Source organism: Mirounga leonina, unplaced genomic scaffold, assembly GCF_011800145.1.
Source record: "Mirounga leonina isolate KUSES-001 unplaced genomic scaffold, KU_Mleo_1.0 Mir_168, whole genome shotgun sequence".
NCBI lineage: Eukaryota > Metazoa > Chordata > Mammalia > Carnivora > Phocidae > Mirounga > Mirounga leonina.
The window spans coordinates 5,718,832-5,739,655 of record NW_023270426.1 but is presented as its reverse complement, the minus strand read 5'-3'; the positions used below and the strand labels follow the sequence as shown (position 1 = coordinate 5,739,655).

The 20,824-nt window shown below is 47.3% G+C and overlaps 1 protein-coding gene across 2 annotated transcripts in view; it reads right to left on the bottom strand.

Moving 5' to 3' along the window:
- TNFAIP8 (TNF alpha induced protein 8) overlaps positions 1-16,544 on the bottom strand; it is a 115,053-nt gene extending 98,509 nt beyond the window's left edge. For both annotated transcript variants that reach the window (XM_035013978.1, XM_035013979.1), the window contains exon 1: positions 16,410-16,544. Coding sequence is in view for 1 of the 2 variants with exons in the window: in XM_035013979.1 (XP_034869870.1) it covers position 16,410 (1 nt within the window). In the remaining variant the exon portion in view is untranslated. The remainder of the gene's footprint in view (positions 1-16,409) is intronic.
- Positions 16,545-20,824: the final 4,280 nt, after the last annotated feature.

The following is a 20,824-nucleotide window of genomic DNA, read 5'->3' as shown; positions in this document are numbered from 1 at the left end:
GGGCCAGAGTTCTGCCTTCTGAGCCTGAGCCCCTTCGTGTAGAATTCTTCATTCTATACTGGGGCAGGACAGATTTCCTTCCAGAGGGTCCCAGGGCTCTCCCCTTCTTGCTCTACCAGGGGCTTCAGGCTCCTTGGTTGACAGGCTTCAAATGCCAATGAAAAGTGCAGGTGATAACAACCAGAATCATAGAATTACAGAGCTGGGGGCGGGGAGGGGGGGAGGGTTTGAGATTATAGAGTGGACATCTTATATTTCTTAGATGCGGCAATCTTGACCCAGAGGTTTGAATATCCCAGTGATATTACACAGCCAGTCACTCCACAGCCCACCTTCCAAGCTCCCATCCAGAGCTTTTTCCAGTATATAGTAAATCTGCATGCTCTTCTTAATTACTTCAAAAAGACCATGGAGGCAAAATTTGTCTATACTATTCCCTTGGGTAGAAAGAATAATGCTTAAAAAAAAAAAAAAAAAAAAAGAGGGGAGGAGAGTAGGGGAAGGGCAAAAGAGGTGAATGGCACTAGGAGGTACAAAAACTTGCAGTTATAAAAGTAAATAAGCCACGAGGATGAACAGTACAGCAGAGGGAATATAGTCAATAAAATTGTAATAATTTTGTACGGTGACAGATGGTGACTCCACTTATCATGGTGAGCATTCTGTAATGTATATATTTGTCAAATCATTATGCTATAGACCTAAAACTAACATACTATAATACGCCAACTATACTTCAATTAAAAATTCAAAAAAAAAAAACAGGTCTACAAAATAAGGTTTGCTGCTCGTGCACGGTACAGCTTCAGAAGCACCATTTAAACTATAATCTTTGCGGATGGTGTCCCCTGTATTGTGCAGTGCACAACCTAAGTGGCCATACATGGTCGTCCTGAGGGGGAGAAAAAAAAAAAAAGAACACTCTGAGACCATATACCTACAGAGAGATGGCACACATAGTAAGAAATCCAACAACCTCATTTTTAAATCATTTTAACTTCCTTCTCCACCGAATTCACTACTAGAATGTCTAGCAAGTTTCAGAATTTACACATTTGGGTTTCACCTCGGTCTCCTGTCCCCTGTTGAGGTGTTAACAAGCAAGTGCCGGTAACACTGCTGACTTGTAACACTTGAGACAGGCAGTTCTCCACAACGGATTTTCAAACCTGGGGCGACATAAGGCTGAGAGACTCTAGAGCCCTATTTGTATTACTCCCCTCCCGTTGATGCTACATAGTCTAAATCAGGGATCTCGAATAGCTCCGAGAACAGTCTGTTCAAGATCTAAATGTCATAGAGTAGCCGACTCCACCTTCCAATCCTTGGAGCCCAGCTCTGCCACTTACTGCAAACACCTGCAAACCGGAGAGGTAAAAATCTGTGTTTTTGCAAAAGGAAGTACATGATGTGGTTAAGAACCAATAGATTTAAATATCAGCTTTTGCTTCTGACTTGGGTAACGACTTTGACTCTTGCGGTCTCAGTTTCCTCGTTTTTAAAATGGGTATGATAATGAAGGAACCTGGGACTTGGCAAGGTACCTAAAAGCTTAGCACAATGCCCGGCATACAGTAAGCACTCAGTAAATCCAGAGCCTCTACCACCCTGGCTGGTTCACACCAGAGGCAACCAGAGGCAAAAGGCAGAAATACAGGCACCCAGGAGCAGGAAAAGAAGAAGTCTTCAGTATGGTTTCTGCTGAATTAATAAAAGCAGACTGGAAAATGCTTCCATTTTCACACAAGTCCATAGTCATCCATGGAAACTCCTAGGAGCAAGGAGTCATTCCTAGGACTGTTTTGATCGACACTTGAAATGCTAGATCTGGGGAAAACCTCACAAGGGCAGGTCAGCCTCGGGAGTGCAGAGCCCGAGTGCAGTTCCTCTCCTCAGGGCCACTGACCAAGAACAGAAAAGTGGGACAACCAGAGTAATTTCTCACGTCATGGGCAGTTTTTCCATATCACTGACTCATGGGTGCCAATGAGATTTCTCTGATGTGCTCTGGGCAACGGGGTTCCAGTCTTTCTGCATACCTGAGATCACCTCACTGTTCACATCCATTGGAGAAGAGCCACTATTCCATTACTTCTGGAATCTTCTTTTTTTCCCTAAGATTTTATTTATTTATTTGAGAGAGACACACACACATAGCACGCACACAAGTAGGGGGAGCCCCAGAGGGAGGGAGAGGGAGAGGGAGAGAGGGGGAGAGGGAGAAGCAGGCTCCCCGCTGAGCAGGGAGCCCGATGCGGGGCTCGATCCCAGGACCCAGGGATCATGACCTGAGCTGAAGGCAGACGCTTAACCGACTGAGCCACCCAGGAGCCCCTTTCTGGAATCTTCTTATCATTGCTTTTGTAGGGTGAATACTTGTAAAAGCTATGTATTACAACCTTTTTTTCCCTGTTAATTGCGTGGCACTGAGTTGATCAAGAGGAAGGGGGAAAAAAAATCCTGCAAGGCCCACAGGCCAGGGCCTAACGAAAAGAGCCAGGGTAAGGATGTTGCTGAACCAGTTGAGGCCAGGCATAAAAGTGGGCAGCCCATGGGTCATGCCCAGTGGCAAATGCTCTGAGAAGTATGAGAGAGCACAAGTCAGAGGTTGCAAACACCAAGGAGGCAGGCAGATGAATGAAATGTGTGACTGCCCAGGCTAATTCAGCAGCGAGGCTTTGGACAAACTGGCATGCATGCCCCACTCACGGGCATTTAATTTTTACAAGCGAAACACAGGGCGCGTATTGAACCAGATGCATCGGACATCCCATGCGGGCCGAGGGCATCCATTTCGCGGTCCTGCCGTGGGTTCTGGCAGCCAAGAAGTGAAGAGCACAAAGGTCAGCCAAGAAAGGAAAGGACAGGTGGCAGCTCCAGGCCCGTGAGAGCCTAGGGTCTGGGCCCATATGCCAGGGGCCGGGGCCTTAAAACCCACGAGAGGTCAAGGTGAGGTCAAGGTACGGTCAAGGGGAGTGCAAGCAGGCATGGGGCCACAGTGGCATTCGGGGTGCGGCCAGACCCTCTGTGAACCAGGGGTTCCCAGGGCGCTGGGAACGTGAGAACATGGCCGGACAGCCCGACCCTAGGACAAGCCAGGGCCCCATGGGCGAGGCAGACGTACACCTGCTGCTGGGGGCGGAGCCTGCCTCAGCGCGCGGGGGCGGAGCCTGCCTCAGCGCGCGGGGGCGGAGCCTGCCTCAGCGCGCGGGGGCGGAGCCTGCCTCAGCGCGCGGGGGCGGAGCCTGCCTCAGTGCGCGCGGCCGGGTCTGGGGCCAAGCCGCGCCTGATTGGAGGAACAGAGCTGAAGGGGCGGGGCAGTTCCTGACAGGCTGAAAAGGAAAGGAAAAAACCCACATCCTTCCCCAACGTTGATTTCATAAACAAGTATATATTTAGCGCTAACTCTGTGCACTTTACAAGGTACAGCTGAGGTTACAAAGATAAGAAGCTATACTTACTCAGAGTAAGTGGCCTATTTTGGGTTAACAGGAGAGAGCGATTATTTGGCACCAGGGCTGGCCAAGTCATTGACCTGGATTTGGTAACATTTTAGCTCACTAGTCATTGTATTGGAAGAGTAGGTAGATAGTCAATGGAAGGGAATAGGAACAGGCATACAGCTGAGGCTCCCAGAAGTGCTAAAAGAGTAGGTCATATAGGAGGAAAGAAAATTAAATTACCACCATCAGAATTTTGACAATACTTGATCAGAAGAAAATGGGCTTACGTATTTAAGGTTCTCAAGAAAAGAAAATGTGGGCCAAGGACATTACTATAAACGTCACAAAGCGCTATCAAGAAATTAGGGGATGAGGAACCCGGCTGGCTCAGGCGCTGGAGCGTGCAACTCAGTCTCGGAGTTGTGAGTTCGAGCCCCACATTGGGTGTAGAGATTATTTAAAAATAAAATCCTTAAAAAAGAAAGAAAGAAATTAGGGAAACAAAAAAAATCAGGGAATTTACCTAAGGAATCTATCAGAGAAAGAGCTACAATCAAAATGTCTAGAGACACTGATATGAGGACTGATAATAAGCAAGACATACATAGTTACCTGCAGGAATAAGACTAAATGAGCATTAAAAGGGAGATATTTTACTATATAATGGCTATAGGATCTGACAGTGGAGATATAGTACAACCTTAAAAAAAATACTGGAGAAGAATGAGTAGGGTGTATGCCGAAGACATTATTTTTACTGTTTCAGTAATCAAAACTGATTATGTGGAGATGGCTTATGTATAATGCAAGACAATCAAATGGGTAATTATGACATTCTATCTCCCCTGTGACTAAAAAATCAGGATTCAAAGTCTGTAAGAAAGAAAATACAAATGTAATAAAGAAGAGGTTAAACAAAAACACTTAAGCTTAAACTTGCCTTGGAAATATCATTATGAACTCACAGTACATTTTATTTTTATATGTGTATATATATGCTTGTATGTAGATATATATATGTCTATATATGTGTTTTCCCAGTTCTGACCAGTAAAAGGACCTAAAAACAATGACCACTCCAGTGAATAAGCATCCCTAGTGCCCGGATTATGGTCCTGAAATATCATCTCTCATTAAGCAAACAAAAAAACAAACAGGGATTCTTAAAGAAATGGCTGATTCCAGGTCTAGACAGGAAATGTACAAGACAAGCCTGGATAACCTTAACACACCAAATAGCATGGAAGCTATCAAAGATTACCAAGATCATGTCAGAAAGACTAAGGATCCAACTGGAAGAAGATCCCACTGGTGAAAGGTGGGACTAATCTGAGTCCTGGTAAAAGTTAAAATTTCAGTGGATTGCAACCCATCAAATATATTTAATTCCACGATTATAACAATAATAAAAAAAAATAACCCACCAAACTGGTCACCTTTTGAAAATGACAGGAAACCAATTCTTGAAAAGTGGGTAAATCAAAGGAAAGAACCAAACATTCACTCTGGTTTTTCTATGTGAACTGTACCACTGGGTAACCGAATAATAGTTTGAAGGGGAGTCTATCCTTATAAGATGATTGCAGCTAAGAAATGAAATCAAAATGGTGCAATTAGAATATACCAGTCTGCAATCCCCAATGAACTAATAGATCCAGACAGTGAGGATCAACAGCTGCAAACAGCAAAAAAGAGTGGGAGAAGAAGAGGTCTTATGCCTCCCGTGAAAGAATCCAACAGCACCTGTCACCTTGCCCAAAGGGATCAAACCCAAGTCTGATCAACCCTCTGGATCCAGATGCAGGAAACACACAGCAAAGGCGCAAAATGAACTTCACCATGAGTGCACATCTTGTTATCAACACCGTGGGAAATTCTACAGATCAAACAGCCCAGGTCCTTCAACAAAAAAACAAACAAAAAAAATTATTTTTTTAAATGGTGGAGGATGTTAAGGGAATCTGTAGATTCAAAGAGATCTAAAAGACACATCAAGTTTTTTTAAAAAATGAGCAAGACTCAACTATCATGACTATCATGGGTCAGACTGCTCACTTGGGTGATAAAGACATAAAGAGATGCAAGGAAGTGATTACTATAAAAGTCAGGATGGCATTTGCTTTTGGAGGGACAAAGCAGAATGTGAGCTGGGCTGGGTATGGGAAGGCACTTGTGGAGTGGCTGGCCAAATGGTATTTCTTGCCTGGAGGGATGGTTATATCAGTGTTTGTCTTACAGTAAGTCAGTAAGTGTGTATTTGCTTTGTGTGGGTTTTGGTATTTATGTTTCATCTTATAATAAAGAGGTTAAAAAAAAAGGCATTGAGAAAATCTGGGCGTGTCAAGAGAGGAAGAGCCAGCTGCTGGAGGGGATCACAGGGTGTAGAGGGGAAAGGGTCCCAGCAGCAGATCAACTGGGAGCAGGTGTCTGATGAAGGCCTTCGGTTCCAATGAACTTCTCGTGTTTAAGGTAAATGACTGCATCTATAATGTTTTAAAATTCGCCTTATAACACTTCCAATAATTTCCTAAAGCTTATAGCAAATGATGCGCTCCAAAATAATATTCCAAAGGCAATCTCAATGCAAAACGTTCTCCTGGGTGCCTACTGGAATGGCCAAAAGCTGCTGGATATTGGGTTCTTACAGACGGGAGAGTCTTCACTTGACTCAAAGTCGTAGCTTCGAGTTCCCAGAATTAGACAAGGAAGGTACACCCTTTACTCTCTCTCTGACTCGGCTCCCCATGCAAGCTATTAGCAACAGGGGATTAAGACAGCGAATGAACAGAACCTTTCCCCCCAAACTTTAGCAGTCCTCAAGTCTAACCGAACCGTCACACCCCAGGTGCTGTTACAGCTTTAGCACCGTGAGTTCAGGAACTAAGTGAAGAAATACAGGCTCCCGGGGTCGGCCCTGGTTCTGAGCTGTGGGGATGGGACATTGGAGCAGTGGGTCTCTTGCGTTGCTGGCCATCAAAACCACCGGGCGAGACACACACAGAGCCCTGCATCTACTGTGGCCGACCCCCAACCGCCCAGGTATTCCCCGGGGGGCAGTCCCTGCAATACATGAACCTGTCCCCGCACGAAAACGTGCCTCACACCAAGACTCTATAAACCAGAGGGCACATTTGCCACCACTCAGACGGGCACTCGGCGGCACGAGCCAATGATGAAAGATGCATTTCGGGACGCCTGGGTGGCTCAGTCGGTTAAGTGTCTGCCTTCGGCTCAGATCATGATCCCAGGGTCTTGGGATCGAGTCCCGCATTGGGCTCCCTGCTCTGCAGGGAGCCTGCTTCTCCCTCTGCCTCTGTCTCTCTCTCTGTCTCTCATGAATAAATAAATAAAATCTTTAAAAAAAAAAAAGAAAGATGCATTTCTCTGGGTTATGAAACCTTTCCACCTTTCTCCCTTTACCAAATAGGACATCAGAGTTATCCTCGCAACTTGAGAAGCTCAGTTCCATGGGTTTTGAACATCCACGCTCCTAACTTTGAAAGGTGAATTATATCTGAAATAATCCTAGGACTTTTGTCCATGAAGTGGACAGTGGCTGGCTGGAGAGAGAACAGCTTTTGAGAGTCCACAGGAAATGAGGGGGTTTGTAGCAGGTTTATTGAGGGGTAATACGCTGTAGCATCTCAGGGCTCGCAAGGGGGGCGGGAGAATTTCCACGGTACCAATCCCAGGGCGGCCAGGCACCTGTGGGCTTACTCAACTTCCCCAAACCTCAACTCCTCATCTGTAAACAGGGATTAACACTCACACCCTTCTCATACATCCGTTTTGAAGATGAAATTAAACAATGTGTATAAAGCACTCAGCACAGCGCCTGATCCGCTCTAAGTACTCCATAAAGGCATGTTGTTATTGCTATTGTGGTCGTGAACGTTTCCAGAAACACGAAAAACTCTCTGTTTGATGGACATCTTCCAGGTTTGAATGTAGGATGCTGTCTCCAAAGCAAGTTGTGCTATTTTTCTAAATCCATGACCCTTCACATTAAAAAGTCCTTACTAGGAGTAGTTAAGTATATGCGGTGTTCAACACCTCCTACATCTTCTGTTTTTCTCCCAACTACTCATCATGGGTGGTTAGTTTTAATTCCAGTGAAACCTGGTTTTATCATTCTCATTAATAATCATGGCCTTAACTACACAGCTTCTAGAGCATGGGAGTCTGGGGCCAATGCAGGTGCTGTATGCCCGCTCGGCATGCCCTTTCCCTTCTTCCTATCGGCACAGCCAACCTCCCACAGTAGAGTTTTCCTTTAACGATGGCTACTCACTTTCATAGCTTTCCTTGTAACCATGACTCAGTTCTGCTCCGTGAGGCCTGAGGAGACTTCAGGAAAGATTCTACCCCCGGATAGAAAGACATGGACACTGCAGGGGAACAGATTCATCATTGCCCTCTCTGTGCCCCACCTCTCCCTTCCATATACACACACACTTTGTGCCTTTGGATGGAGTTGGGGGCAGTGTGCAATACCTGGTGCTGAGGACGCCCTTTTCTGCCCATGAGGCAGGAAGTCTGCCAAAGAAAAGGTAACATGGTAACGATGGGAGAGCGGAAGGATGGAAAGAACCTGGTCCCTGGTGATATTGTCTGAGCCAATGGTTCAACATTGGATTGGACCAACCACAGACTGCCCTTCACAAAAGATAATTTAATGACTTTACTGTTCAAACCTGTTAGCTGGGCATTCTCTTACGTGCTACCTAAAGCATCCTGATTGTTACGGCCTACATTGTGTCCCCCTCACAAATTCAAATGTTGAAGCCTGAACCCCAGTACCTCAAAACAGGACTGTATTTGGAGATAGGATCTTTAAAGACATGATTCAACTAAAATGAGGCCGTAAGGGAAAGCCCTAAGACAATATGACCGGTGTCCTTACAAGAAGGAAATTGGACACACAGACACGAAAGGCACACACACAGAAGAAGTTGAGAACATTTGTTGCCAGCAGATCTGAGCTACAAGAAATAATAAAGGAAGCTCTTCAGGCTGAGAGACAAGAAAACACCCTAATGGAAACGGGTCTATGCTAAAGAATCAAGAGCCCCAAATATTGTGAATAAGTAGGTAAGTAGAAAAAAAGCTTTTTTTCTCATGTTTTAATTTTTTCAAAAGATAGTTGCTTAAAGTGAAAAATAATAACTGTGATTTCTGAACACTCTACATAGATGTAAAATGTATAATGTTAATGTAAAGACTATCATTTGTAATACCCTTTACAAAGGTGATTGTTACAGAGAGACTTCTGTCCCCCACCAAATTCATATTTAGAAGCCCCAAGCCCCAATGTGACCGTCTTCTGAGATATGCCCTTTAAAGAGATAATTATGGTGAAATGAGATCACAAGGGTGGGGTCCTAATCTGACAGGACTGGTGTCCTTACATAAAGAGAGCGAGAAACACCAGGGATGCCTCGCAGAGAAAAGGCCAAGGGAGGATGTAATAGAAGGTAGCCATTTGCAAACCACAGAGAGAGGCCTTGGGAGACACCAAACTTGCTGACACCTTGATCTTGGCCTTCCAGCCTCCAGAACTGGGAGAAATATAGATCTGCTGTTAAAGCCATCCAGTCTGGTATTTTGTCACAGTAGCCTGCGCAAACCGATACGGTGATATGGCATACTATTTATCATCAGGAATATAAAAACCCTGAGGGCAACCATAAAAGGGAACAGAACTTACAAAAGAAGGATGGAAGGTGAATTTGGAGTAGGTGTGCCTGGAAGGAGCTCAGAGTCCAGGTGTAGGAAGCCCAACTTCCTACAACCATCTCTTCTCCCAAACTGCGAGGCTCGAAGGCCATCCCCCTGGTGGGCTGCAGGACAGCTGCCTAGAGAGGGGGGCTCAAGCATGACTCAGAGTCATCCCTTTTCACCCTTGTTGACCCCTGGTCAAATATTTAAACCTCCAGGGAAAGACAGAAGCTCTACTAAAATGATTATTATGTATCATCAGAAGCAGACCTTTAATATACTCCATGGCTCTTACTAGAATGATAAATTGAGAAGTGATCAGAATTCAGAAACGGGGAAGAAAGTCTCAAGCACCGGCCCAACTCAAAATGCAAAAAAAGAAAAAGAATTTAAAAAAAGAAGAAGGGGGAGGAGGAGGAGGAAGTGGAGGAAGTTACGGAAAGGTGACTTCAAAGAAAGAAACTGTGTTCTCCATCTTGAGAGACTCTCCCCACCATTTTGAAATGAGAGGGACACCCCAAGAACAGGACAGCCCCGGAGGTGCCGGGACCTCAGGACAGGGAGGGGACCTAGGGTAGGCTTCACCGGCCACTCGGTGACCGAGTCCTGGGCCTGGAGCTCCCCCCATCATCCGCCACTCTTGAAAAAGGGGCACCCATCCCATGAGTGATCTACGAGGAGATGGCCTCCAGTCGGCCAGCACCAGCCGATGACGTCAGCAGAGCCAGGGACCGGTAATCTAGATTTTTAACTAACGAACCCTGAGCAGATTCCCCAGGGTCCCTGCTTCATGGCTCGCAATTCCTGGATCTATTCGTGGGACACCACTGTTGGTTTTGGTTGTTATTTTTTCGTCTCTGACCTCATCGTTGGTCAACATTTCTCTACCCGGTGAGGACCTACTAGAAAAACCACTTTGTTGTTTCTTAGGATGGGTACCCAGGTGTTCATTTTGTGCGAGTTCATTTTAATCTTCTTTAAACTTTTAAAACCGCTCTATACTTTCAAGAGATTTGCTCTTTGCACTGCCAAAACCACCCTCGGCCCCCCCCAAAACAAACAAAAAACAACCCTACAGATCATCTGCTGCCTGAATAGTCTTCTTGATAGAACAAGACATTAAAACTGGTCTTCCAGGCTAGGGGTTTAGAATTTGCTGTGCATCCGTCAAGGGGGTGGGGTCAGAAATACAGAGTCCCAGGCCCAGCTATTGTAGGCGGAGCCCAGGAATCTGCTCGGTTGGTGTCAAGGGCCCCAGGGGATCCTGCTGTGCAGTCAGGTGGGGAGCTCTGGGCCCTGATGAGCCCTGCACTACAGTGGCATGCTGGAAGAGTTCAAAGCTTCATTTGGTCTCTCACCTTTGTGGCTGCCCAGGTACTCACGCGTTCAAACCATCCCACTTGGGGCACACAGGCCAGGGACCCCCAGCGCCCCTGCTTCCTCAGAAGGCGGTGTCTGACCCTGGCAAGTCAGAGCAGGCTGAGCATTCCGGGACAGAGAAGCAAAGGAGCTCACAGAGGGGAGGTCTGAGCCCCCTCACCTGTCCCAGGTACCTCTGTGACTTCCTGGGAGCCTGTCCCTTCACTCAGGCACAGGGGGATTCCACCACTAAATTAGGACTGCTCTGCCCTTGGGCAGTGATAACATGGAATCAAACACCAGCCTTTCCCAGAAAACTACCTCATCTTTGTAAAGAGAGAAGAGGAGGCGCCTGGGTGGCTCAGTCGGTTAAGCATCTGCCTTTGGCTCCGGTCGTGATCCCAGGGTCCTGGGATCGAGTCCCGCATGGGGCTCCCTGCTCAGCAGGGAGCCTGCTTCTCCCTCTCTCTCTCCCTCTGTGCTCTCTCTCTCTCAAATAAATAAATAAAATCTTTAAAAAAGAGAGAGAGAGAGAAGAAAGAAACACAAAGGAGTTATTTCCTGATCACTGAGTGGTGGAAACGAGTCCGAGACTTATTCCTTAAAGGTCTGGATTGTCAAAGATTGTTCTGAACTCTGCAATCTGTTGCCAACATGGCATCTGCCAATTTTCTCAGAAGACTGGCATCTCTGCAGTATTCCTTTGTCACTTTTGCATGTGTGTGTGTGAGAGAGAGAGCCTGAACACAGTCAGCTCAAGGGCTTGAGGGAGGGAAGGATGAAGACAGTTAGGTCTTCACAAACATACATCACAACCTCTGCCTCCTTCATTTTGGTATTTTGGTTACAGTCATATTGTAAGAAACTTTTTTTTTTTTTAATGGTCAGGAGTGGAGAAGGTTGGCTCATTTCAAATATACATGAGGGTACTGCATGCCCTGCACAGAGAGAGAGAAGTGTGCCCAGCAGACCCTGACCCAGAGGACAATCGTGAAGATGCATGCCTGCTCTCTGGAAATCTCACAACTTCCCCCAAGGACGTGCCAGCCCAAGTCCCTTTGGGACACCAAGGACAGCTGAGACATACCTGCCTGTCTGTCTTGGATAATCGGGTTTCATCCAAGACCTGTTTTAAACAAGGGCCTCCAGAGGTGAAAGGCCAACCGACTGCTCACAACTTAACTGTAACAGGTTTTTTGTAAAAGCTTCCCTCTTGGGGAGCCTGGGTGGCTCAGTCAGTTGAGGGTCTGACTCTTGATTTCGGCTCAGGTCATGATCTCAGGGTCATGAGATTGAGCCCCTGGGTTGGGCTCCAAGCTGGGCGTGGAGCCTGCCTAAGATTCTCTCCCTCCCTCTCCCTCTGCCCAGTCCCTTGCCCCTGCATTCTCTCTCTCTAAAAAGAAGGAAGGAAGGAAGAGAAGGAAGGAAGGAAGGAAGGAAGGAAGGAAGGAAGGAAGGAAGAGAAGGAAGGAAGGAAGGAAAGGAGAGAAAAGCATCCGTCATGCCCAGGGAGGCTCCCAGGATGCTGTGGTTCTTCTCATGCTCAGATACATAAGGCCCAGATGCCCTGCTCTGGCTCATTTCTCTTCAGCAGCAGAAGCAAGATTTCCCTCCATAATCACATGACCGTGCAGCTGGGAATCATTGAAATTGGGCTGTATTCACCCCATTCTCTGGGCTCCTCTGGCATCATTACAGGGAAAAAAAGAAAGTTCACGCTAACATCACATGTGGTACCAGTTATCACTCTTCCTCTCCCCTCCACTCTGACCCTGTACAAACACCATCCTCTTGAAATGAGCCCAACTTGGCCGATCCAGGAAAGCCCACCCTTTGCTGGGTGCCTCCTGGACGCCAGGAGAGGGACCTTCTGCTTTAATCCACATCACAAAACCCATGATGTAAATACTATCCCCAGTTTTGAGCTGGAGAAAGAGGCTCAGAGAGCTTGAGTGGATTGTCCAAAGTCACACAGCCAACCAAGTGCGGCTGAGACCTGAACAGCTGAATCCTGCAGAGTCATGTGAACCAACCAGATCGTGACTAAACGAGAAGTCATCCTTATTCCCAATGTTTACGGAAACTACAAGTGGAATTTTGGATTTAATTCCATTCTCTGTTATTAAAGAAACAAACCTCGATTTGTTTATAAGTCAGCTGGGGTGCTTAAGCAGAGGCCCATTCCTGTGTTCTCTCATCCATTTTTTTTTTTTTTTTTTCCTTTTTGGTGGGACAGATCACTGTATGCCTGGCTCCCCAGTCACCTCAAGAGGAACATCCCCATGTTGGTCTATCACCTCTCTTGTTCTAGATATAAAAGCACACCCTCAACAAACTTGTAGATGCCCATCCAGCTTTGCAGCTGGTTCTGAACCTCCACTACCTTGGTCCTGAACCATAAATACTTGCCTCTAGAGAAAAAGCAACTGCTCTCAAAAAGGATGGGTGGGCATTACTTGATTACTGAAGAGGCTGTGATGTACTAAAACAAGTTTCTCAGGTAACTTCTCTGCTCAACCGGAAAGGCCAAGGAAACAAAGTCCTAGGAATCAAGCTAATTACAATTACACCCCTGGCTATCTGAAACAGACATCAGAGATGTGCTTATTTCAGTTTCTTATCATTTTGAGATAAAAGTATTTTGAAAATGGTTCTTCTATCCTAAGGAAGTGCCTTTACTTCCCTTTGTGAAACAGAAGAATTCTAAACCCACTTTTGCCACCAGGGACTTCCTTGCGGGGGGCCGTTCTTACCAACATTTTCCAGCAAGTTGCCAGCCCTCCTGTGAACACGAGAGGGTTGTTCAGTGCCGTGCATACAGGAGGAGCTCTATCAATGCCTGCTGTGTGAATGAACGGTGCTCCCCGCCTGCAAGCTGGACGAGGGATACACCCCCAGATTTGTATAGACGTTCTGCTCTTAGACTCGTAGGCCAGATGGTTTTGCACGTGCCTGGATGCCTCTTGTTTCCAGAATTATCTATCCTCCACTTGTAGCTCATTTCCTCCTTACTCCGAAATGTCGCATGCAATCTAATGTCCACTGGATACTATTTGACCTCATTTATGTTTTGCAACGAGGTTCGCTGAATTTTTTATTTTTTTATTTTTTTTTACCCTCAAAGAATCAACCATTTTCAGCTGTTGGTAAGCACCACTTGCAGACAAAAGTCTAGAAACTGCAGTCAACTCAGACTCCAGGGCCAGAATCATCAAAATCAGAGACAGGAGAGAGGAAAGTAAACCGTTACCCACAGGGAAACATAAAGGTTGGGGTGTTAAAAGCTCCTTTTTAGTGTTTGTTGAGTTCTTACTGTGTGCATTTGGTATTAAATGCAGGATGTGGGCAGTGTGAGGAGGGGCGAGGTGATAAAAGTTAATCCAGCCCCACACACAGTGCCTTCCGTCAACTTCTGTCTCAGAGCTGAGATGACTTAGAATGCCAATAGGGGATCAAGGGTCCACTTTTTTTTTTTTTTAACCCAGGTTGGCCCCTGTGCACGGCCCCAGGGCCCAAGTCAGTGGTCCTGGGACTGGGGTTGCACTAAGGCTGCCTTTCATCTCTGTGAGAAAACAGGTGGCCCTCACTTGTTATCACTGATCCTCCCCTGCCTCCCGAAGGTTCCCCCATGTTCCATCCCTTCAATGAGTGCAAACATGGAGGGGATGGGGATGGGGATGGGGAACGGCAAGGAGCAACTAGCTGAAATTCCCCAAGCCAGAAACCATCTAGAAATCCACCCCTCCTCCCGAATGGCATTTCCTAATGAGCGCTGTTTGGATGCAATCATTTCTCCCCACACACCCTTTCCTCCAATTTCAACAGAACGAAGAACTGCAGAGAATAGGTCTCATAAAACACTCTTTCAGCGGGGGCGCGCTCACCCTCAGTTTCTGGGCCATTCTGTTGGGAACCCACAGCGGCCTGTACCCACAACACCTCGCTACGAAGACGAACACTGTATCTGGCAATATAGTCAGAAACGGAAAATTAAGGGACAACGAAGATGAGATTTTCCAGCTCACGCCACCCCATTTCTCGGTGAATTTAAGCACACGAGACCAAAAGCCACAAGAGATTAAAATCTCCCTTAAAGAACAAAATCTCTGGGCCCACTTTGTGCAGAATCACTATGCTTTTGGGGGACTCTTCTCAGATGCAGTGATTTCTCAATGATTCTTAAATTATCTGATAATCTAGATGAATATAATGGCTTATGAATACAAAACAGTCAATATCTAAAGCATTCACATTTTACAGGGAGGTAGGTGGTATCCATTTCCCGAAACCACTTACTCAAGTAACAGGTAGAAACTCAAAAGGTGGGCCAGGGGTGAGGGAGGCAATTAATGTGTACCGAGGGGCACAGCCATCCACAAAATCTACAAAAAAGCTAATTGTGTTACCAGCTAGAAAATTAGCAATAACTTGCTGACTTAACTCCTCATGACAGATCTAATTAGAAGGTGGCAATAAATGTTTCCAGGTGTTTAATTAAGTGTGATAATTATTTCTCTCCTTTAAGAGAGATGGAGTCATATGTTTACATTTCACAGCATAATGTTTCCTTAGTTAAAACACTGTGGAAACACTTTTGTGTAACACAGGATTGAAACCAGGATAAAAATATCTGCTGTGATAAGCAGCACTTAAAAGTGATTTATCAGCTCTTGCTTTCATGTCATGGCAACGTAAAGCCTGCTCTGCTCTGGTGATTTCCTTTAGCCACATAACTTTCTGCCAACCTTACATCTCAATGAAAAATTTGTATACATGAATTCTTATCAAGGAAGCAGGGAAATTTTATGGGGATCTCTGCTTTCATAGTAAGAACACAGCAAGAATAAAATGAGATACAGGAGAATTCAGAGACTATTAGAAGTGGATGGAACCTCCTCAGCAACCCAGGGAATCATTTTATGGGTGGATTCAAGTGCAGTGCCGCTATTAATTAACCTTTTTTTAAATGCAGAAATGTACTCTACATTGAGACAGTAATGAGCACCCCGCCCCCCATGAAAGAATTTGCAGAAGGATGGAATTATCAGTCTTAAGTAACTCAAGGATTTTGTTGTTGCAAGGCTGGGCTCTCAACTATTGTCCCCTTCCTTCCAACATCCCCCGGGGTACTGCTCTAACTACTGCTGTGTTTTAGGAAATCAGCTGGCTTTACCATTACCGTGTCACCGAATCAATAAACATCCTTTAGGTATCAAAGTTCGGTTGGTCAGCCCGGTCTTGAACATGCCTATTAGCCTCCCTGGGTCCCAAGGCGCATCAGGTAGGTGTTCCTCCATCAGGTGCTTAGGGCTCGAGTGCCACACGAGCGCGCACAAGGACACACACACACAAAACTTTCTTCTTCAAAGGCAGTCTCCACCGAACGATCTCAAGGCGAAAACTCTAGTGTGCCCGTCTGACAATGCAGGGTTGGATTACAATCTCGGGCCAGCATCTCGGTCTGCAATCTGGGGCATTGTGATAACCCGGGCAGTCCCTTGGACAGCATGAGCTGCTAACAGGCGGCGTGACACATAGCGGGGGCCGCGTCTACGCAGGGAAGGAAGGAAGGAATCGCGAGTGGGGCTCAGAGGAGGACGTGGAAGTGAAGGAAAGGGTCGGCCCGAGTAGGCAGGGGCTGCTAGCCGGAGGTCTAGGACAGTCGCCGCGACGCAGAAACTGGGTAAAACTTCGGGGAGTTTCCGGGGCTGTACGCGCCTGCACACACACCTCCACACACTCGCTCACATGCAGCCACTCACACCCACTCACTCCCGAAAGTCTTGGGGGGGGGCGGAAAGCGCGCCCCCAGCAGCAGCCGGCTGCCCAGCGCCCGGGGAAGCCCCGAGAGGTTGTGCGTGCGAGACCCGCGCGCCGGGAGGCACTTACTCGGAAGAGAGGGCGCGGCGGCGCCGGGACACAGAGGCGAACCTGGTGATCTGACGACGCGGAGTTCCCTAGCGGCTCGAACGCTCGCGGGCTTCCGCGGACCGATCAGCAGAGCGCGGGCCAGAGCCGGCGGGAGAAAAGGAGCCAGGGGCCGGGGGCGGGGCGGACCCGGCAGAGGGCGGCGCCGAGCGGCCGCGGCGGGGCGGGAGAGAAGGAGCCAGGGGCGGGGCTTTGGGAGGCTCGAGGACGCCGGGGCGGGGCCAGGAGGAGGAGCTAGAAGGCCGGGGGCGGGGCCACGAGGAGCTAGGAGTCCGGAGGCGGAGCCGAGAGGAGGAGCTAGGAGGGCGGAGAAAGAGCCGGCCGAGGAGGAGGGGCCAGGAGCGGGGATACGGAGGGGCTAGACGGTCGGGGGCGTGGCCGGGAGGAGGAGCCTGGAAGCTGGGGGCAGAGCGGGCCAGGTAGGAGGAGCCGGGGGCGGGGATGTGGGAGGAGCTAGATTGTCGGGGGCGGGCCATGAGGAGCAAGAAGGTCGGGGGCGGAGCTGAGAGGAGGAGCTAGGAGTCCCGGCGCAGAAACGGCAGGAAGAGGAGCCGAGAGGCGAAGAAGGCGTGGGCGAGAAAGAGTGGCGGGGCTGGCAGAAGGACCTAGAAGGTCAGGGGCGGGGAGGAGGAGCCAGGTATCCTGGACTGGGCGAACCGAACCTGACACCGGGTTGGCGCGGTAGGTGCTCCGAAGAAGGCGGAGCGGGGCTGGGCAGCGGTCTGGGAGCTGGATCCGAGGAATAGGAGTTCAGGAGCAGCTACAGATGGAGAAATGGGCACAGTGAGCATTTTTCAAGTATTCAGAAGGGTTGGGGAAAAGTGTAGATTGGAATGAAGCTAAAATAACAAAAAAGGACAATTTAAATCCAAGTGCTTCCCCCGCCTCCCCTCCCCCCCCCGCTATAGGAGCTGATGAGCATTAATTTGACCCTTGCTTAGTAGAAAGCCAGAAGGATTTTAATCATGGGGGGCATGTCAATTGTTGTTCCAGAAAAGTTAATCTGAAAACAGCAAAGAGAATGCCAGAGCCAGGAAACTTATGAAGTTACTGAAATCTGACAGGTTGGGATACTGTGGTAGGCAGAATAATGAATCCGGGAAGGATGTCCACTCCCTAATCCCTGGAACACTTTGCAGATGTGCTTAAGTTTAAAGACAATGAGATGGGGAGCCTATCCTGGATTATTTGAGTGAGTCTAATCTAATCATGTGAGTTCCGTTAAGTGAAAGAGTGGGTTGGGGAGATTCAAAATATGAGAGGAACTGGACCTAGTTCAGAAGCCAAGCATTGGGTGGCCTCTAGAAGTTGGAAATGGACCTCAGCCAACAAAAAGTGAGAATCTCAGTCCTACAGCCACAAGGAAGTGAATTCTGCCAATAACCCAACTGAGCAGGGGAAAGGGGACCCTCCCTTAGAGCCTACGGAAGGGAACTCAGCTCTGGAGGTGCACTTTGATTTTACCCTGTTGAGACTCACACTGAACTTCTGACCTACAGTACTGTAAAATAATAAATTTGTGTTTTAAAACCTTATATTGGTGGTAATTTGTTGTGACAGTAATAGGAAATTAACAGAGACGCTGAAGGCCTAAACTAAGTGCTTGGAGAGAAGGTGGCTCATGCAGGCCCTGGAAATTGATGGGATGTGGGGGTTGAGGGAAGAAGAGTCATCTAGGTTGATTCATGGGATTTCTGGTTTGGCAGGCTCAGTCTTTGGTGGTGCCACCCATTAGAGGGAGGGACAAAGGCATTTACTTTCTAAACACTTTTTGAGTCTGCAGTGATGCAACTAAATTAGAAGATTTTGTACACTCCCATCCTTCCCCACCCCCAAATAATTAGAAATGATTGCTGCCTGAATGCCCATGCGCAGTGATATTTGTCACGACCAAGAACTGTAGTAATGTATCTGCTGCGTGTAAACTGGATGACTTAGGACAAAGCACAAAGCGTTAAGGAGACCTGGTGTCTGCTGTCCGAGATAGAAGGAGGAGCGGGGCTGGGCCGCAGCCTGGGAGCTGGGAGTCTGCATGACTGCTGTGAAAGTCAGCCGCTCAGCTCCAAGAACCATCCCCATTGCTTCACTTCTGTCTCCCTTGTTCCCAGCTGCACCCTAAAACAGCACTGCCCAGAGCCCCTTCTGTCTTTAATCTATCCTCAACATTCTTTTTTTTTTTTTAAGATATTTATTTATTTATTTGACAGAGAGAGAGCACAAGCAGGGGGAGTGACAGAGGGAGAGGCAGACTGTCGGCTGAGCAAGGAGCCCAACGCGGGGCTCCATCCCAGGACCCCGGGATCATGACCTGAGCCGAAGGCAGTCGCTTAACCAACTGAGCCACCCAGGCGCCCCTATCTTCAGCATTCTACACCCGGACTAGTCTCTTATCCTTAACTTAATTTTTGACTCTTCCTTTCCCTGACATACACTTGCACTTCTCCCAGTCGGCTTTCTCTCCTACCCAGCCTAACCCCACCAACCAACACTTTAGCCACTCACTGCTAGTGCCTCCTATTCCTTTACCTCATCGTCCTTTCCTTGTACACACTTGGCAAATCTTCCTGGCCATCCACATTTTCGATATGGACTCAGGAAGAACCCAAAAAGGTGACACTTGATTCTCTACAGACTCATGACCTCCAATCTCAGCTAAGCCTGCGTGCAGCCTAGATATCCTCCTGCATCACGAGTGGAATGAAGGGGGTTCAATATTTACCCCTTTCTTTGAGACATCTTTCCCACCCCTCGCCCTTCCTGCTCTTAATATGCCATCTTACCTCCTAATACAAAATAGATCAGCAATAGCGTTTTCTCGACTTCCTGTTGGAGCTAGCAAAAATACCATCTGCATCCACTCATCTTGGTTTCCTTTCCTCTCATCCCAGTGGATCCAGAGTAAACCCTCTCACCAGTTCTCTGGGTGCCCCCAGAGCCCTCGCTTCTATCTACATGGGCTGCATTCAGTCAAATATCCTTTCTCTCTCTCTCTTTCAAGATTTTATTTATTTGAGAGAGAGAGAACAAGCAGAGGGAGTGTGGGAAGCAGACTTCCTGCTGAGCAGGGAGCCTGTTTCGGGACTTGATCCCAGGACCCGGGGATCATGACTTGAGCCGAAGGCAGCCAGTTAACCCACTGAGTCACCCAGGTGTCCCTCCCCTCTCTTTTATCCTCAACCTCTCAAGTTCTGTTCTTTCCTTGCAAAACTTTAGGGGAACCTGGGTGGGTGGCTCAGTCAGTTAAATGACCAACTATTGGTTTCAGCTCAGGTCATGATCTCAGTGTCATGAGATGGAGCCCCATGTCAGGCTCCATGCTGAGTGTGAGGTCCGCTTGGGATTCTCCTCCCTCAGCCCTTCTCCCCACTTGCACACTCTCTCACTCTAAAATAATTCTTTTAAAAATGCTAAAAATAAAAAAAAAATGCAAAGTTAAAAATTCTCCATGGACCCTGCCACCTTCTCTCACTTCAACACACTTTACTAGGGCCATCTAGACCTGACAGGCCACAGGTGCTGCTAATAGAAACAATGCAGAGTGGCCATCACCTCAGGGCTTATTTTAGGGGGCTGGGGAGGGAAGGGGACTCTACAATCTCAGGCAACTTGCATTACGGTCTTAAAGAACTATTATTCTTCCACCATATTTCACAGTGTGATAATATTTAGAAGTTAGCAAAGTTATTACCTTTCCTCTCTTACTTGAGCCAATAAACACTTGGATCACTTCATTTTCAAATTAGCTCTTATGTTATTTCCAATGTGGAGCCACAAAAAAAAAGTATTAGAATCTAGGAATCTTCTAATCACTAGTCTATTAGTGAGTGGCTAAATATATTTTTAAGTACTTGCAGCTCTGTCTGGATTAATGAATCCTCCCAGACCAAAAACCCAAGACACAAGACACCAACACCCTATAAATCACATGAGGTAGAGATAACTGTAACTCTAGCTGCCTGCCAAAAATACCTCTGTGCATGCCTGTTTTGGGTTCTACCCAGGTGAAGGTAGGAACTAACTTTAGACACATTTGTAAGTTTTTAAAAATCTTCTGATCCTGTTTCTCCTGTACTCTCCTCTCTCCTTTGAAGCCTCTACTGTGCTTACTGAGCTGCAGTTTTTTTGTTTTTTTTTTTTTTAGTGCAAGCAAAGAACTACATGGTACCATGATATATGCAATAAAAATGTATGCACATATACTCTGGGAGGAGAGTGGAAGCAACTCATATTCCCTGGGTGAACGGGAAAGCTTTCACAAAGGAGCTCCCACCCAACCAAGTCAAGAAGGATGAACTGGAGTTTTCCAGGCGGACAGAAGGGCTCTCTGGGAAGTGTCTAGGGAGAGAAGGAAGATCAGGTCTAACATTTTCCAGCAG